At 39.6% G+C, this 14,670-nt stretch overlaps 2 protein-coding genes across 2 annotated transcripts; both read left to right on the forward strand.

Annotated features, from left to right (window-relative positions):
* The first annotated feature begins 1,297 nt into the window (after positions 1-1,297).
* Positions 1,298-6,346, forward strand: LOC118815296 (tripartite motif-containing protein 16-like). The gene is made up of 6 exons (XM_036581323.1): positions 1,298-1,957; positions 2,277-2,372; positions 2,574-2,807; positions 3,065-3,224; positions 5,140-5,196; positions 5,528-6,346. Exons 1-6 carry the CDS (start codon positions 1,373-1,375, stop codon positions 6,052-6,054), a joined length of 1,659 nt encoding a protein of 552 aa, XP_036437216.1. The 5' UTR covers positions 1,298-1,372; the 3' UTR covers positions 6,055-6,346.
* A 1,939-nt stretch (positions 6,347-8,285) lies between these two features.
* Positions 8,286-14,323, forward strand: LOC118815305 (E3 ubiquitin/ISG15 ligase TRIM25-like). Its single transcript, XM_036581335.1, has 6 exons — positions 8,286-8,919; positions 9,297-9,392; positions 9,593-9,826; positions 10,279-10,438; positions 12,761-12,817; positions 13,122-14,323. Exons 1-6 carry the CDS (start codon positions 8,335-8,337, stop codon positions 13,643-13,645), a joined length of 1,656 nt encoding a protein of 551 aa, XP_036437228.1. The 5' UTR covers positions 8,286-8,334; the 3' UTR covers positions 13,646-14,323.
* Positions 14,324-14,670: the final 347 nt, after the last annotated feature.

A 14,670-nucleotide genomic window follows, 5' to 3' on the forward strand; every position in this document is an offset into this window, starting at 1 on the left:
AACAATACACAATTCGTCAGCTCTGAAAACATGGCTGTGCACATGGCTCTTGCAATGCACTCGATTGTACAGGACCCTTTCGCCGCACTAGCTTTTTTTCTGTATCTGAACAAGGTAAAATACAACTCAAATAATTCAAAACTTTAACAAAAGGCTTCCCTCAGAGCGATAAGTTTCTTAGTTCACTAGCACCATCCCCGTCACTCTTAAATATTGCAGGCTACTATTGTGAGGCTCAACAGGTTATTAACACTTTCACAGCTACGCTAAACCATACTGATTTCTACGGTCGTCAGTATTCACTCACAACCCAAGCATACGACTCCCATTTTATATTACAAGGCTGTTTATGTCAGACATTCATTTAGTATTAGTATTTCTTATTGTTAATACAGTTCAGCTCACCTGAAAGCACAAACAATGCACAATTCGTCAGCTCTGAAAACATGGCTGTACACATGGCTCTTGCAATGCATTCGATTGTACAGGACCCTTTTGCTGCACTAGATGCCTAAATGCCTGAGTGAGCAGTATATTCCTGATATGTGTTCCCCAACAAAGTATACTGCGATTATTTATAATGAGGATTACAATGCATAGTAAAACAAGAACTGAAAAAAAAAACAAAATAATTTTTTTTTGGGGTATTCATATGCACAACTAAATTAGTCCCACATATTGATTCATTCTTTTCTTTAATAAACTTCCAAAACTGCTACTGTGTCTGCATTTACTGTGTGTACTATCTGTATGACTGTATTTAAAAAATATGAACAAACTTTATCTTCATTGCTGGTCCAGTGTTGTCATTCAAAGATCATTTAAAGGCCTTTAGTCCCTCTTCTAATGATTAAGTGTAACAACAACAGTTACGGTAAGTTATAAGCACATACTTTTATCTAAAACTGTTTGTACATGTGCACATTTAAAGCATGTTTAAGAAAAAATGAAAAAATCTTCAAGTGGTGATACATACAGAGCTGATGTGTAAAGATTGTACTGATAATGAAGGGTTTTTAATGAAGTCTCAGAGCAGAGAAAACAAAACTGCAGAGTAGAGTGATTCTAGTACAAGGACAGAAACACGGAGCATCACCTGACAATAAAGGTAAGATTGTACATGACAGATAAGATTGTTGTAAATGTTGTAAACAGCCACAAACTACAACCCAGTTTATCTGTTTCTGACTGTATCAATAAAACTCTCTCTCTCTGTTATACAGCTTGACTGTTCTCCTTCAGTGTAACAGCCTGTTTGGCTCCGCCCTCTCTCTGCTCTCTAAACTGCAGAATCATGAAGCCACTCCTACTCATTTCAGAAACAGAACTGATCTCAGAGAGCTGCTCTCTCTCAGTCTGTGACTGCAGGAAAATGGCCAGTATTTCAGTAGATCAGGACCAGTTCAGCTGTCCAGTCTGTCTGGATCTGCTGAAGGATCCAGTAACTATTCACTGTGGACACAGTTTCTGTAAGGTGTGTATTAATGACTGCTGGGATCAGGAAGATCAGAGGGGGGTCTACAGCTGCCCCCAGTGCAGAGAGACTTTCACTCCGAGGCCTGTTCTACGCAGAAACAACATGCTGGCTGAAGTGGTGGAGGAACTGAAGAAGACAGAACTCCGAGCTGCTTCTCCTGCTCACTGTTACGCTGGACATGGAGATGTGGAGTGTGATTTCTGCACTGGGAGGAAACTCAAAGCCATCAAGTCCTGTCTGATGTGTTTGGCCTCCTTTTGTGAAACTCATCTTAAACCTCACTATGAAGTTTCTTCCTGGAAAAACCACAAGCTGGTCAAAGCTTCCACACAACTACGAGAGAAGATCTGCTCTCAGCACAACAAACTGATCGAGATCTACTGTCGTACTGACCAAACATGCATCTGTTATTTGTGTACGATGCACGAACACAAAGGCCACGATACAGTTGCAGCTGTAGCAGAGAGAGCTGAGAGACAGGTGAGAATATGATCTTACAGAATGAATACATGATTATTATATTTCTAATTATAAATCTGTTGCATTATTCAGTAACTGAATTGCTTGATTGACAGAAATTGCTCTATATCATTTTTTAAAGTGTTCTAGTTCTGAAAGTGTTACATAAATGTGTCCTTACTAAATGTTAGTAATGAACAAGTCAGAGAAGTCAGTGAACATTTTATGAGCCGACACCCTTTTTCTGTAGAACAAGGTAGAACATTAACTCTTCATGTGCTACTAATGCAATTTCCTGTGTTTCGTATTTTAAAAAAAATCAAAATGTGTTTGTTCACAGCGTCAGTTAAAGGAGATGCATGAAGAATCTCAGCAGAGAATCCAGGAGAAAGAGAAGAAGCTGCAGGAGCTGAAACAGGCTGTGAACACTATTAAGGTGAGTAAGTGAGCAGAGATCTGCTGGAGCAGCTACTTCACACCTCAGTCAGACCCTCCTACAGTAATGAGACCACTATTAAGACACTTTGTCATCCTACACAGCCATAAAGTGGACAATCAGTCATCCATGGATTACAGTAAAAGCCAATGATAGTTGATCTTCAAATGGTCCTCCATCTGGTCTGTGTGTGTCTAACAGAGCTCTGCACAGACAGCAGTGGAGGACAGTGAGAGGATCTTTACTGAGCTGATCTGCTCCATTGAGAAAAAGCGCTCTGAGGTAACAGAGCTGATCAGAGCTCAGGAGAAGACTGAACTGAGTGGAGCTGAAGAGCTCATTGAACAGCTGGAGCAGGAGATTGCTGGTCTAAAGAGGAGAGACACTGAGCTGGAGCAGCTTTCACACACAGAGGATCACATCCACTTCCTCCAGGTAACAACCACTGTCTGAAATACAGAGGAACCTATTTCCCTTAAACGTTTTATTATGTTTATTTCTTTAACTCAGTTATTTATAATCCTGTGATTGTCCAGTCAGCTTTTTTGTCTCAACATACGTGATCCATCAGCTGATTTCCATTGTCTGTTTGAGCTTGATTATATGTGAAGGTGCCTACATCAAAAAAAGAAATGCTGAGCATTTTATGATAGTTTTATGTGTGATATATTTTTTGTTTCTTTTTTATGTAGAGTCTCCAGTCTCTTTGTGTCTCTTCTGGATCTGAAGACTCTCCCAACATCTTCATCAGTCAACATCTCTCATTTGATAAAGTGACCAAATCTCTGTCTGATCTGAAGAAGCAACTGGAGGAATTCTGTGAAGAGACACTCAACAGAATCTCTCCACATGGTAAGAGGAGCTGTCCTGCTGTGAAATATATGAACTGCAGGAGTTATTACTAATGATTAATGTATTAGAAATTATTATTATTATTATTATCATTATTATTATTATTATTATTATTACCAATTCTCATAATCGGCGCACCAGGACAAAACAGTCTCAAAATTAGATGAACTTGAAAATTAACACCCAGAATATATTAATCAACAATAACGGTAGTAATAGTTTCTCTTACATCTGAAGGATGTGGAGTTTTTTCCCTAGCAGTAGAACTGTTGTGATAAAACGATACACACATGGGTAAAATGTTCACAAAGTTTAATAATAAAGCAATCAGCAATCTGACACTCCACCCCCCCCAACCCCCCCACCCCTTTACAGGCAACACATGACATGCACAGGTGTTATAAATGTCCTGTGAAAGTCACATTACAATATTGATTAAGGAAAAATGTCTTTCTCATTGAATGGTTGGATTGGTCACCCCTCTGGAAGGGTTTCTTAGCACCACCCATATAATCTGCCAGAAATGGGAACTCTTTGCCTCATTTGACCTCTCTTCCATTATCGTGGTCCTGCTTTGCCTGGCTGCATTCCACAGGCCAGCTAGGAAGTTTTCTACAACACTAACATTGCAGACAGTCTTAAGGGGGGTTCAAAGGATACCCTTTTGCAGACCGAAGATGCCTTTTTTACTGTTTTCAGTGGAAGAAATGCATCTTGTCTTTTATCTTTTGTGCTCTAGGTGCCCTAAGTTGAAAAAAAAATCTTTTGGAACCAGTCAAGTAGCCTCCATCATGAATGTTTTACTGTGCAGACCAAACGTATGGTGGACCTTCAGTGACAGCAGCAGTGGCTGAGTACCCTGCACTGTAGGTTTTTATGGTTTGAAATTAGCTGTAACACAACCATACTGGTCAGATGCCTGTAGTTAAAATAAGCTTTACTGGGGTTCAAGAGCGACAAAGTCGAAAAACAGGACAAGGTTAAAACCAGAAAAATCCATCAGAACATAACAGAGAAAAGCCAAGCAATCAATTTAAAAGGCAAAGACAAAAAGACAGAGTTGAAAAATACAGGAAACAGGATCGGCACATGGGTAGAACAGCACAAGAATCGACGCTCAGTACCTCGCAAAGAACTAAACTAAAAGCCTGGGCTCATATGCTAACTAAACAGACAACGATGGTCAGACACGTGAAAATCATTAATGCTCAGGCGAGGAAGAACAGTGATTGATTGGCACTGGTGGTGAGACTGTCAGGTGGTCCACAGAGGAGAGTGGTGTGAGAGGTACATAATCTCCCAGAGTCGTTAGCGAGAGCAGGGTCCGTGGGATGTGTGACATTAGCATAATATAAACAAAAGAGCATTTTTTTGTTTGTTTTTACTGGTAGCACCACCCTTGTTATTTAAACAGTCTTTATAGAGTGGTGTTAATGAAGGTCAGGTAGGACTGGTTAGTGTTCTGGGGAACATGATCTTGAGAATGATTGCTCATTGGATGATGATTGAGGAGTGTCACATGATCTCCTGGGGGATTCTGGGAGTTGGAGTTCAGGAGAAGATCGGGATTGTGAGTACTAGGAACTACAGAGCTGGAGGGAGGCCTGACAGTTTTTTTCTATAGTGCCTAAAATTTGCTTTGTATTCTGAACCATTTCAATTAAATCTGTATGCTTTATTTTACTTTCTCTGTTGTAATTTTATAATTCTTTAAATGTTTTAATTTTATAAGGTGGTCAGTTTGAACCCCCAAGAAAAAATGGCTGTGCTATGCACCTACGATTTTTCCTCTTACAAAAATGCACAGTGACCCCATAACCTTAAAGTGCATTAAAACTAGTGTTCCTGTAATCTTGCTCTAAACAGAGTCTTTGTGTTGTAGCTGCTCATTCTTTATTGTATTGTGTCTCCACAGCTGCAGCAGTTCAGATCTTACTGTCAGAACCACAAACCAGAGAAGACTTTCTACAGTGTATGTAATACACACAGTTATGGAAGTTCTCATTAGTGTGTTCTCAGCACTCCACTTTTCCTCAATACTGACACCTGTTCCCCAAATTCAGATCATCAACTACAATTACTCACTATTAATATCTACTGTTTCAGTCAAATCACAGCAAACTCTTGCTTGTGTTTGTCATTAACTTTTCTTATATATCCTGCATAATTTCTTGTGCATATTTGGTGATAACAAACACACACACACACACATACACAACAATAATCTCTAAAATTATAAATAACTTCCCTTTTTTGTGTAAAAGATATTCCATCAATAATATCTTCCTCTTATTTTTCTGTAGATTTCTGTCAGCTGTCTCTGGACGCCAAAACAGTAAATCGTCACCTGATTCTGTCTGAGAGGAACAGAGTGGTCAGATGCAGTGAGAGTGTCCAGCTGTACTCTGACCATCCAGAGAGATTTGACTTCTTTTATCAGGTTCTGTGTGAGGAGAGTGTGAGTGGACGCTGTTACTGGGAGGTTGACTGGAGCAGTCTGGGAAATGTGTACGTATCAGTCTCATATAAAGGGATCAGCAGGAAAGGATCAGGTGATAAATGTGTGTTTGGACGCAACAGTCAGTCCTGGAGTCTGCGCTGTTCTTCCTCTCTCTCTTTCTATCACAACAACATTGAGACTAAGATCTCAGCCCCGTCCTCCTCCAGAATAGGAGTATATGTGGATCACAGTGCAGGAACTCTGTCCTTCTACAGCGTCTCTGACACAATAACCCTCCTACACACAGTCCACACCACCTTCACTCAGCCTCTCTATGCTGGATTCTGGCTTTCTACCAGATCAACTGTGAAACTAACCGATCTGAAATGAATGTGTGATATATTTAACGATGGTAATTATGATATTAATTCTTTTAGGTATTCTGTGATATACTTGCCTTGAAATGCTTCTTCTTTTTAATTGAAATATTTCTCACCCGTACCTCTTTGCAACAAAGGGAGGTCTGTATCTTATCTGTGTACAAAAGCATAAAAGGATTTATTCTATTATGATTTCAATTTAATATAAGGTTGTTGTTCTGTGTACAGGTTTGTTGTGCAAAGGCAACTGCTGCCTTTTTTTGTTAACATACTTAAAAAAATAGAAAAAAATTGAATTTGAAACTAACACTGCAAATGTAAATTACTCATTATTATGCTACTATGTACTTAACTGTGTAATTTTGTAATTAGATTTCATAATTATGTAAACTGAATGTATGGTATAAAAAAAATCCAAACTTTTTAACAATTTCTGGTTAAAAAGATTTAGACAAAACTGTAATTCTAGGAACATTTCTTCCAAAATGTTTTTCAGCTTTTCTCACTCTCAGTGCCATTCATGCATCAGAATACAGTGACAGCTTGTTTAGACTTCATTAAATCTCCTTTATCCAGTTTAAGCATTCATAGTAACCACAGAGAACACATGGCATCTTCAACCTACCAAAATCCTCTCATCTTTAAAAACTTCAAAACTTTTTGAAACTATTTTATGCATATTTGATACATATTCAGTTGTAAACGTTGGTATCTGTAGTTTTTTCCATGTCCAGTCCTAAAGGAACTCCCTACTGTGCAGTTTAGTGCAGTGAGAACCACAGCTGTAACCCATATTCCATACTGCAGTGAAGAACAGATGAAAAACAAATGAGTGAGAATAAAGGAAGAAGAATTCCAGACTTCTGAATCCACTGCAGTCTTACAGCTGGAGCTCAAACTCATCTTCTAGATCAGTGTTCCCACTAAGGTCCTGTAGTCCACCTGCACTGCACAGTTTAGTTTATTCCTGCTCCATCACACCTGATTCAGCTCTAGAAGGACTTGATCATTAGCTAATGATGTGAATCAGATGCAGGACACACTAAACTGGGTTCCTGTAGGACTGAATCTGGAAATCACTGCAGAACTGCTTTATATCCACATTGTTGAGTCTCTGTGACTCTGAATATAACAGAAAGCTTCATGAACAGCCAAATAATGTTATAAGTATATTGTATGCTGTGACACTAACAGCATTGTTGTATTTAGTACATCGATTCATTCCTTTCTTTATTAAACTTCCAAAACTGCCACTGTGTCTGCATTTACTGTATGTGGGTAGAATGGGAGGCCTGTCAGGCTTCACTTGTCATTTGTGCATGAAAGCTCAAAAAGCAGTGGATTCAAACCTGGAACCCTTATTAAAGGAGACCAATATAAACTGCAGAGCTGTTCATGAACGACAGTCGACACAAATAAAAAAAATGCAAACACAATCATGTGGTGGTGTTGTCAGTGCAGATATGACAACTGGGGGAAAATGGTGAACCCTTTAAATACAAGAGCTGACAGCAAAAGGAAAACAAAGGTCAAAAAAGTTTCCCAAACAAAGGAAAGACGGGAAAGAAAGAAACAAAAATGTCAAGGGATAAACCCTGGAAATGGAGGACACTAAGTGGCTGAGTGGGAGAAAAGGAGGAGCTCAGCACTTTTTCTGAGTAGTATTTTTTAGAAACCCAAGAAAGAGATTTAAGAAAAGGCCAAGGAAGAGCAGCCAGAGAAATCATGAGAGGAAGACTTAAAGGGTGAGGCCTGGCACAGTCAACAAAAGTAAAAGGAGGGAGACCCAGGAGAAAATGTGAAGTGTTTCGCCAAATTGCCAGCTTAGACTTGTATCACTCTCTGAAAAGAGAACTGACCAAGACTGAGCACAGAGGTGGGAGTTGGCTTCTCTTAAATAGAGGAGGAACAGGTGCCACTGATGGCCCCTAATCATGGTGCAGTGTCTCTGTGCATCCCTCTGGTGGCTGAAGTGGCCAAGCAGACAGCCCAACCCCAGCCTGGGCCCTTACAGGAAGATAAGGTTACAAAGTGTTTTTCTGCAAAGAGGAAAATCAAGAAATGCTGTAAACAGCCACAAATAATAACCCAGTTTGTTTCTGTACCAATAAAACTCTCTTTCTCACTTTTATACAGTTTCACTCTTCTCCTTCAGTGTAACAGCCTGTTTGGCTCCGCCCTCTCTCTCTGCTCTCTGAACTGCAGAATCATGAAGCCACTCCTACTCAGTTCAAAGGAAACGAAACTGATCTCAGAGAGCTGCTCTCTCTCAGTCTGTGACTGCAGGAAAATGGCCAGTATTTCAGTAGATCAGGACCAGTTCAGCTGTCCAGTCTGTCTGGATCTGCTGAAGGATCCAGTGGCTATTCCCTGTGGACACAGTTACTGTAAGGTGTGTATTAATGGCTGCTGGGATCAGGATGATCAGAGGGGGGTCTACAGCTGCCCCCAGTGCAGAGAGACGTTCACTCCGAGGCCTGTTCTACACAGAAACAACATGCTGGCTGAAGTGGTGGAGAAACTGAAGAAGACAGAACTCCGAGCTGCTTCTCCTGCTCACTGTTACGCTGGACCTGGAGATGTGGAGTGTGATTTCTGCACTGGGAGGAAACTCAAAGCCATCAAGTCCTGTTTGGTTTGTTTAGTTTCTCTTTGTGAAGCTCATCTTAAACCTCATATTCAACTTCCTGCTTTAGTAAATCACAAGCTGGTCAAAGCTTCCACACAACTACGAGAGAAGATCTGCTCTCAGCACGACAAACTGATCGAGATCTACTGTCGTACTGACCAAACATGCATCTGTTATTTGTGCATGTTGGATCAACACAATGGCCACAGGACAGTCTCAGCTGCAGCAGAAAGAACTGAGAAACAGGTCAGTTCTTTTATAAATTCTTGACTACAAATTTGTCAAAAATATTAACTACGATATTAAATAAGATTTTAACCATTGACTGCAGTGTTTTGAATATAGAAGAGCACAGCTGTTATAAATCAGCATAACTACTCAGAGAGCAGTCTGTAATAAACTAATGGAGCAGTTTGTGTTGTGTTGGTTGTGTAATTCAGCACAATGAGTTTGAAATGAAACAGGTTCTACCCAGTTAAAGTGCAGAGTGTCAGCTGTGTTGAGGGTATGCTAGAGGGTAAACTAGATACTAATATTCAGAAGAGTTTACTGAGCTGATCTTTTCAATAACCCAGCTTCCAACTCTTCAGTTTAGTGGTATAATGTGTCTTATGTGAACACAGAGTCAGTTAAAGGGAATTCGGGGGGAATCTCAGCAGAGAATCCAGGAGAAAGAGAAGAAGCTGCAGGAGCTGAAACAGGCTGTGAACACTATTAAGGTGAGTAGAGAGCAGAGATCTGTTGGAGCAGCTACTTCACACCTCAGTCAGACCCTCCTAAAGTAATGAGACCACTATTAAGACACTTTGAGATCCTACACAGCCATAAAGTGGACAATAAGTCATCCATTAATTACGGTAAAAGTTAATGATAGTTGATCTTCAAATGGAGCTCCATCTGGTCTGTGTGTGTCTAACAGAGCTCTGCACAGACAGCAGTGGAGGACAGTGAGAGGATCTTTACTGAGCTGATCTGCTCCATTGAGAAGAAGCGCTCTGAGGTAACAGAGCTGATCAGAGCTCAGGAGAAGACTGAACTGAGTGGAGCTGAAGAGCTCATTGAACAGCTGGAGCAGGAGATTGCTGATCTAAAGAGGAGAGACACTGAGCTGGAGCAGCTTTCACACACAGAGGATCACATCCATTTCCTCCAGGTAACCATATATATATATAGATATAATTTTCTTCATACATTCATTATATTTGTATTTATGGCCCACATTCTTATTTCTCGGCATAGTTTCAGCTCAGTAATGAAATAAAGGCAACAATGAAGATACTGTAAACACCATACACTGTAAAAACAAATTGGGTTTTAGTTTAAAAAGTAAAAAGTTGTTTAGGCTGCATTAAAATTTTGAGTTAAGTGATCTTTGAATAGTAAGTTAACAGAACAAGAATCTGTTTTATGCCCTATAAATGTCTTATTTGAAGTGCAAATAACTCAGGATTTTAAGGCTGCCTGAACACTAACTTTTAGTTAAAACCTCCAAATTTATTTTAGAATATAATTATAAAGGACATCCTGTGGATATTTTTTGAGAATACTCTGTTATTTTCATCTGTTATATATTTTTCTATATGTTCTTTATTTTTATTTTCATAGAGTCTCCAATCACTTTATGCCTCTACTGGATCTGAAGACTCTCTCAACATCACTATCAGTCAACATCTCTCATTTGATAAAGTGAGCAAATCTCTGTCTGATCTGAAGAAGCAACTGGAGGAATTCTGTGAAGAGACACTCAACAGAATCTCTCCACATGGTAAGAGGAGCTGTCCTGCTGTGAAATATGATGTTGAATGTTTCTATTTGGTGAGCAGCAGGGAGAAGTGGTGTGTGTGGAGTCTTATAGTGCATATCTGGAGGACACAGCACTCTGCATTTTAGTGTTTTAGCTTTAACTGTGTGTTGAGTTCCACACATGTTCTGTAATGTCTGCTGAGATACACAAAAACATTCCAGTTTTTAAGCAATGTGAGATGCATCAGTTTTTCTTCATATCCCATCAAACACACAAACACATAGAAATGGTCATGTTTTCTACTTTTTCAGTTGAGAATTAAAGCCTGTTACACATATATTATCTCTACATGATATTAGCATTGTGGCAGCAATGACCACTTGTATGCGCTCATAATTCACACATTTTCATCAAACATCATGTTTGAATGGATAGTCAAATCTGCTACTTTATTCAATTAAATACTTTATAAAAGAGCACTATACACTTGTTTACCCTCAGCAGCTTTGTGACTTGTGACTGTGCAATTCTGTCAAGCCTAATTTACCTACTGGGTAATTTATATGCAGCATGGAATGTTTAGCTAATATTTAATTTGATAACAGCTATAAACTGTGGAATGAGTATTTCTGGGATTCTTATTTGGGTTTCTGTTTCATTTTTGTATTGGTTTTCATAGTTTATTTTACTGTATATTGCTGCCTGGTGCATGTGGCATGTAGAAAAAACAGACTCGAGTAGAAAAAACAAAAACTTGAATGCTATTTTCTAAATGTTACCCCACTGCTGCACCATGTCTGGGATGTACTGCCGCTCAACTTGCACAGGCTGCATGAACACTCTCTAATCCAGTGGTCTACATCCCTAGTCCTAGAGATCTATCTTCCTCCAGAGCTTAGTTCTGACCATAATCTGCCACACCTTCCCCAACTAATTAGCTTCTTCATAAGTTCCTGATTGGCTGGATCAGATGTATTAGTGTTAAATGCAGGTTGGAACTCTGCAGGAAGGTAGCTCTCCAGGACCAGGGACATTCTGCATCTCTCACGCTACACAGAGGTAGTGTTTGTGACTGACCTCTGTCGCTACCTGGCCCTATGTGAAAAAGTAATTGCCCTCTTAGCTACTAAATCAACCAAAGTGAATACTTCGCCTGTCCTCGGGTCTGGAACAGACAGCTGAACTGTGGTCCAAACGAACTATGGCTGCTGCTGGGTACACAGTTTATGATGAAACCAGTGAATTCATCAACAGAGCTTGCTTTCTTTCTCTTCCAGCAACACGTCTGCACTGCATTGTCAGCATAATCTGCCTGTTATTATGTCTGACTTTTTATAGACCCTCATTTGCTCTCATTGCTGCACCATGAGCTGCTGTAAAATAAAATAATAGCAAAGATATGCGTTTGATTTTTGTCTCATGGATTGGAATGTATTTTTGGCTGAGGATCAGCGACATGAGTAGTCAAATTGATAAACCAATACAAGAAAAAAGAGGCTATCAAGTTTTATTAATGTACTTATGTTATAACTGAATTCTGGGGGGAGGAACATGCCTGAAACCATCCTTCTTCCAATTTAACACCCTAAATTTACATCTTCACCTTCCGTTCCTGTGACAAAGTGTTCATAATCCCCATCACCACCCCATCTCCATCCTCTTCCTCAGTCCTACATCAGTCCTACTACAGCTACGAGGGGGGTCTGGACTTCTAGCTACAGGCAGAAGCTGCCAAGAACTCCAGCCCAAGTTCTCCCCACTCCCTCAATCAGTCTTCCCTCATAGTACCACCATGTAGAAGGCACGGTCTTAACTCACAAATTATTGTTTATTGACGCTAATCCAAAAACCCAGTGAGTGGACTGTGGTTTTAAATCACAAAACCCCCTCAAAACTAAAGAGAAATCTAGTAGAGTCTTTTCAGTGAAAACGCAATGTACTGCAGCTCTAAATCACAGTCCTCATCTACCTATTACATTTCTATTCTTGCTTTTTTACCCCATTTTTAACATCTCTGCAAATATATGTTATAACATGTTATGTACATAACTGCAATTTTTGGGACCTGCGATTGAACCAAAATGGACAATATGATTTTTTCAGGCCCTGAAACCTCAGGTTTTCAGTGTCAGCACTTAAGAAAAGAATGTAAAAAGTTGGTTTCTTTTAGTGCTCTGAGCTGAAGCAGAGCCTCAAACTCCATAGTAAATTTAATAAATCAATAAGTGGTCCCAGCTCTGCTGTTATTGAATGTGAAAATGAGAAGGTTCCTTCTGTAATCTTGCTCTAAACAGACTCTTTGTGTTGTAGCTGTTCATTATTTATTGTATTGTGTCTCCACAGCTGCAGCAGTTCAGATCTTACTGTCAGAACCACAAACCAGAGAAGACTTTCTACAGCGTATGTAACACACACACACACACACACACACACACATACATTTACACAGGCCTGTTAATATAACCTGTTTCAGTAAAAATCAGTGCAATGTGTAGCTTGTATTTTCACTGTCTGATCATTTTTAGTGTCTGGTCGTAGTGCATATTTAGCTAAATCTTCATTGTTCATGTAAACTCATGACTAAAAAGTGTAACATGTGATTGAAGGAAATTACTGACTTTAAAAATAAGCGTAGAAACACTGACATTTTTTTATCCTTACGAGCATCCAATGAGCATAAACTACACTCTTTTTTTTTCTTTAGATTTCTGTCAGCTGACTCTGGATCCCAACACAGCACGTCAGTACCTTGTTCTGTCTAATAAGAACAGAGTGGCCCGATGCGATAAAAATGTCCAGCCGTACTCTGACCATCCAGAGAGATTTGATTACTGGCTGCAGGTTCTATGTGAGGAGAGTGTGAGTGGACGCTGTTACTGGGAGGTTGAGTGGAGTGAAGGGAGATATGTGTACATATCAGTCTCATATAAAGGGATCAGCAGGAAAGGATCAGGTGAAGAGTGCTGGTTTGGACACAACAGTCAGTCCTGGAGTCTTCGCTGTTCTTCCTCTCTCTCTTTCTGGCACAACAACATTGAGACTAAGCTCTCAGCCCCGTCCTCCTCCAGAATAGGAGTGTATGTGGATCACAGAGCAGGAACTCTGTCCTTCTACAGCGTCTCTGACACAATGACCCTCCTACACACAGTCCACACCACCTTCACTCAGCCTCTCTATGCTGGATTTAGGTTTTCTGATGGATCAACTGTATCATTATGCAATTGTTGATGTATTATATAATGTTGCAGTTGCATTTAAACAACTCTGTAAATTGAATGTTTGCAGAACGAAAGTAAAAGTCTAAGCGTCTAAGGGTTAAAACAGTTTCTTGTCATCTCAAAACTCTAATTCATGGAACAATTTTTCAAAAATGCTTTTTCAAAGTCATCTCACTGTCAGTGCCATTCATGCATCAGAATACAGTGACGGTTGGTTCAGACTTCATTAAAGCTCCTTAATCCAGTATAATTATTCATAGTGAACACAGAGAACATGAGCTGCTCTAATGCAGCTTCTTATTCATACTCAACCTACCAGAATCCTCTCATGTGATGCCTTAAAAATTATTTTATGCCTTTTTGACGTGAGTCCTTTCCAGTTTAGTGCTTCTGCTGCTCTATTATACCTGATTCAGCACTTGAAGTTCTTGATGATCAGCTGATGAACTATATATGTTGTGTTAAAGAAAGAAACCCACTAAACTGTGCAGATCAGGTATCTCTAAGGACCAGAACTGAGAACCTGTGGAGCTAATATTTAGGATTTTCATTCATTCCTTGCATGATTAAACTTCTGCTTATGCTACTGTGTCTGGGTCTTAATGATTATGTGTGGATGTGCTGATTTATCTCTGTAGGTATCTGGTTGTATTCAGAGAACATTAATAAACTTTATCTTCATTTCTGGTCCAATGTTGCCTTTCAGAAATCAGTTAGATCTGTCTGTACAACAATTAAAGTATGTTACAAGCAGAAACGTTGCCTAAAGCAGTTTGTGCACTTGAAGCTTACAGCTCCGTAGCAAGCATCTTCATGATTCACAGCATCGTCATGTGGTGATACCTACAGGGCTTACATTAAAATGTATCCTAGCTTATGAAGACTTTTTGATGATGAATTAGAACAGATTACATAATTCTGCAAAGGAGGGGATTACCAATATAAAGACATGAAGTGGAATGTGAAGAGGAGTGTTACTTAGTAACAGCCACTAACTATAAACCAGTTTATCTGTTGCTGATTGTACCAATAAAA

This window comes from Colossoma macropomum, unplaced genomic scaffold (genome assembly GCF_904425465.1).
Source record: "Colossoma macropomum unplaced genomic scaffold, Colossoma_macropomum, whole genome shotgun sequence".
In the NCBI taxonomy this organism is placed as follows: domain Eukaryota; kingdom Metazoa; phylum Chordata; class Actinopteri; order Characiformes; family Serrasalmidae; genus Colossoma; species Colossoma macropomum.